This window comes from Marmota marmota, unplaced genomic scaffold (genome assembly GCF_001458135.2).
Source record: "Marmota marmota marmota unplaced genomic scaffold, marMar, whole genome shotgun sequence".
NCBI lineage: Eukaryota > Metazoa > Chordata > Mammalia > Rodentia > Sciuridae > Marmota > Marmota marmota.
Window position 1 is genome coordinate 70,669 of NW_025999990.1, and position 3,190 is coordinate 73,858.

The window sequence follows — 3,190 nt, forward strand, 5'->3', positions numbered from 1 at the left end:
GTATGCTTTTAATCCCAGTGACTTGGAAGGCTGAGACAAGAGGATCAAAAATTCCGGGCCAGCCTCAGCAATTTAGTGAGGCCCAAAGCAACTAAATGAGACCTTGACTCAAAATAAAACATAAAAAGAGATAGGGATAAAATCCAGTGGTAAGCACCACTGGATTAAATCCTCAGTTCAGAGAGAGAGAGAGAGAGAGGAGAGGAGAGGAGAGGAGAGGAGAGGAGAGGAGAGAGGAGAGAGGAGAAACATACACTGACTCTGAGTTTTTCTTTTCTTTTTTGACCTAACAGTCCTGCTAACCATCCAAATGATTCCAAAAGCATATTTTTATCTCCAAGTCCAAATTTTTACTTAAAATATAATTCAGTTTACATGAGTGATGTACATATTTTATGAAACCATTTGTTGTGTAGATAAAACTTTTTTTTTTTAAAGAGAGAGAGAGAGAGAGAATTTTAATATTTATTTTTTAGTTTTCGGCGGACACAACATCTTTGTTTGTATGTGGTGCTGAGGATCGAACCCGGGCCGCACGCACGCCAGGCAAGCGCGCTACCGCTTGAGCCACATCCTCAGCCCCAAGATAAAACTTTAATAATCAATTAACACATACAAATTAATTCCTCATGCATCACCTTCATTTTCTGGTTCAAGAGGATGGTGGTGGTGATGATGATGATGATGATGATGGCAGCAGCAAGGATGATGATGAAGCCTGATTTAGTCAACAGCATGGTCTCTGGCCAGGCACAGAGTTGCTTGCCTGTCATTCCAACTACTATGGAGGCTGAGTTTGAGGTCAGACTGGGCATTTTAGAGAGGCTCTGTTTCAAAATAAAAAAGCCTGCTGCTGTAGCTCAGTGACTCAGTGTCCCTCGGTTCAATCCCAATGCCATATAGGGTGTGTGGGAATCACAGTTGGTGGAAGTGGATTGTTTGAATTTGAATTACTGGCTCTTACTGCCTGTGTTGTCCTAAATTACTTAATCTCTGGACTTCAATTTCCTTGTCTATGAGAGATGATGATGATGATGATAATGATGATAATGATAGTACCTGTCTCACAGGACTGTTATGAGGATCAAATGGATTAATATCTGTACAATTTTAAAATAGTGCTTAGCACATAACTTTTTGCTAAGTTAAAACAGTGCCTAGCATGTAGCAAGCACAATGTAAATATTTATTAAAAACAATGATAATTAATATTCACCACAAGCACACCATGTGCCAGATTCCAAATTTAGTACTTTGAACACATTGCTTTTCATTCTCCCAGGATGCTATATGAAGTGCTATTATTTAATCTCCAGCTTATAGATGAGTCAACCTGAAACCCAGAGTGCTTAAGTAATTTGTCCAAAATGGCACAGCTAGTATGTAGCAGAATTGAGGTTGAGTTAACCTGTCTTTATCTAGAAGTTATTTTACTACCCATCACATTTCCCTGTTGCATCTAAACCATTTTACTAATTGATTAAGTTGATTCTGTACAATTTGGGATCTTCTATAACCCTAATGAGTGGCATAAATATTCAACTTTGTCATTCTCTTCTAATTTTTCCTATTGAGATAAACCTTAGCCCCTAGGCCCAAAGTCCATCCCAAAGGAATGTTAATGGAACCCAGGAAACAGCCCCCAACAGATTTGGAGATAGCCCATCCCAAAGAAGTGATAATGAAGTCCTTCCTGCCCAGATTACTTGTTTGGCTCACCTGTGTCCCAACCCTTCCCCCTTACATTCCATCACCAAAACTAAAAAGGGGAGACAACCGCACTTCCACGGATTCCACCTCTTGGGTCCCCTTTGTCCTCGGGGAGAAGTCTTTTCTGCTGTCCTTTAATAAACTTCTAATTTCTACTCTGAAAAAAAAAAAAAAGAGAGAGAGAGATAAACCTTAATTTATTCGTATCTTTTTTATATTCAGATATACAAATTTTTTGAGACAGTGTCCTCCTATGTTGTCCAAACTATCCTTAAACTCTTGATCCTCTTGCCTCAGTTCTCCATGTAGCTGGATTTCAGGCATGCACTGATATGCGCGGCTTAGATATATTTAATGGCTGTATTTAATAAGCATATGATGACAAAGACTTGTTAGGCTTACAAACATTCTGTCTCTGCTTTTAAGGATATTACATCAATAATTTAATCTATCTGGTAACTGAATATTTATTCATATGACCTTAGATTGAATCCTTCTAAATTAAAGCAAGGCCAGGGGTGTGTGTGTGTGTGTGTGTGTGTGTGTGTGTGTGTATAAAATATATTTTTTTCATCTATCCAGGGACTGACTCAGGGTTGCTTAACCACTGATTCATATTCATAGCCCTTTTTATGTTATTTTGAGACAGAGTCTCCCTAAATTGCTGAGAGCCTTGCTAAGTTGCTAACGCTGACTTCAAACTTTGAATCCTCTTGCCTCAGCCTCCTGAGTAGCTGGAATGGCAGGCCTGTGCCATCTCACTTGGAAAAATCCATATATTTCCAGAAACACTCAGGGTCATTATGAGGCTCTTGAAATGTCACAAAGGTAAACATGGCATTCTAATACTTGGGATTTTTTTCCTTTTGCTGGGCATTGAACCCAGGACCTTGTGAATGCTAGGCAAGTGCTCTATACCCCTAGCTCCTTTCTTACTTTGTAAATATTTTTAATTATTATAAGAAAGATTTCAATAAATATTTCTTCATCTCAGGGAGAAAAGGGAAGGAGAAAAGAAGTCTCCTATAGAGTCAAGGTACATTTATTTAGCAACCCTCCCCCAAGTAGAGGTGTTGAATGCTCCCTTACCCCTGCTCCATTGGGACACAGTCTAGACCACATTAGTCATTTTTCCCTCTTGGGGTTCCTGGTGGTGTTGTGTGCACTGGGTACTGAAGTGGACAGACAGTGTTGGTTAGCCAATTGATAGGGGTAGATGACAGATGAATGACATCCTCATGGACCCCAGGGAGAGCAGTTATCATGTCCTGGTATGGGCAGTGGAGAATTTTCTTGAATGAAAGCAGAACTGCAGGTGATGGTTCAGTTCCCAAAAAATTCCTGGGCCAAATAATCCTCACAGATGTGCTTTCTCTGATGTGTTCGCTTTCGCTTTTGCTCGCTCTCTCTCTCCTCTTTCTCTCTCTCTCTCTCTCTCTCTCTCTCTCTCTCTCTCTCTCTCTCCCCCCCCCCCCCCCCC

At 40.3% G+C, this 3,190-nt stretch overlaps 1 protein-coding gene across 1 annotated transcript in view; it reads right to left on the reverse strand.

Moving 5' to 3' along the window:
- Window positions 1–584: 584 nt before the first annotated feature.
- The window catches only part of Gtf2h2c (GTF2H2 family member C), a 38,194-nt gene continuing 35,588 nt past the window's right edge, over window positions 585–3,190 (reverse strand). The window contains exon 17 of the mRNA XM_048806060.1: window positions 585–1,867. Coding sequence (XP_048662017.1) covers window positions 1,863–1,867 — 5 coding nt within the window. The 3' untranslated portion in view covers window positions 585–1,862. The remainder of the gene's footprint in view (window positions 1,868–3,190) is intronic.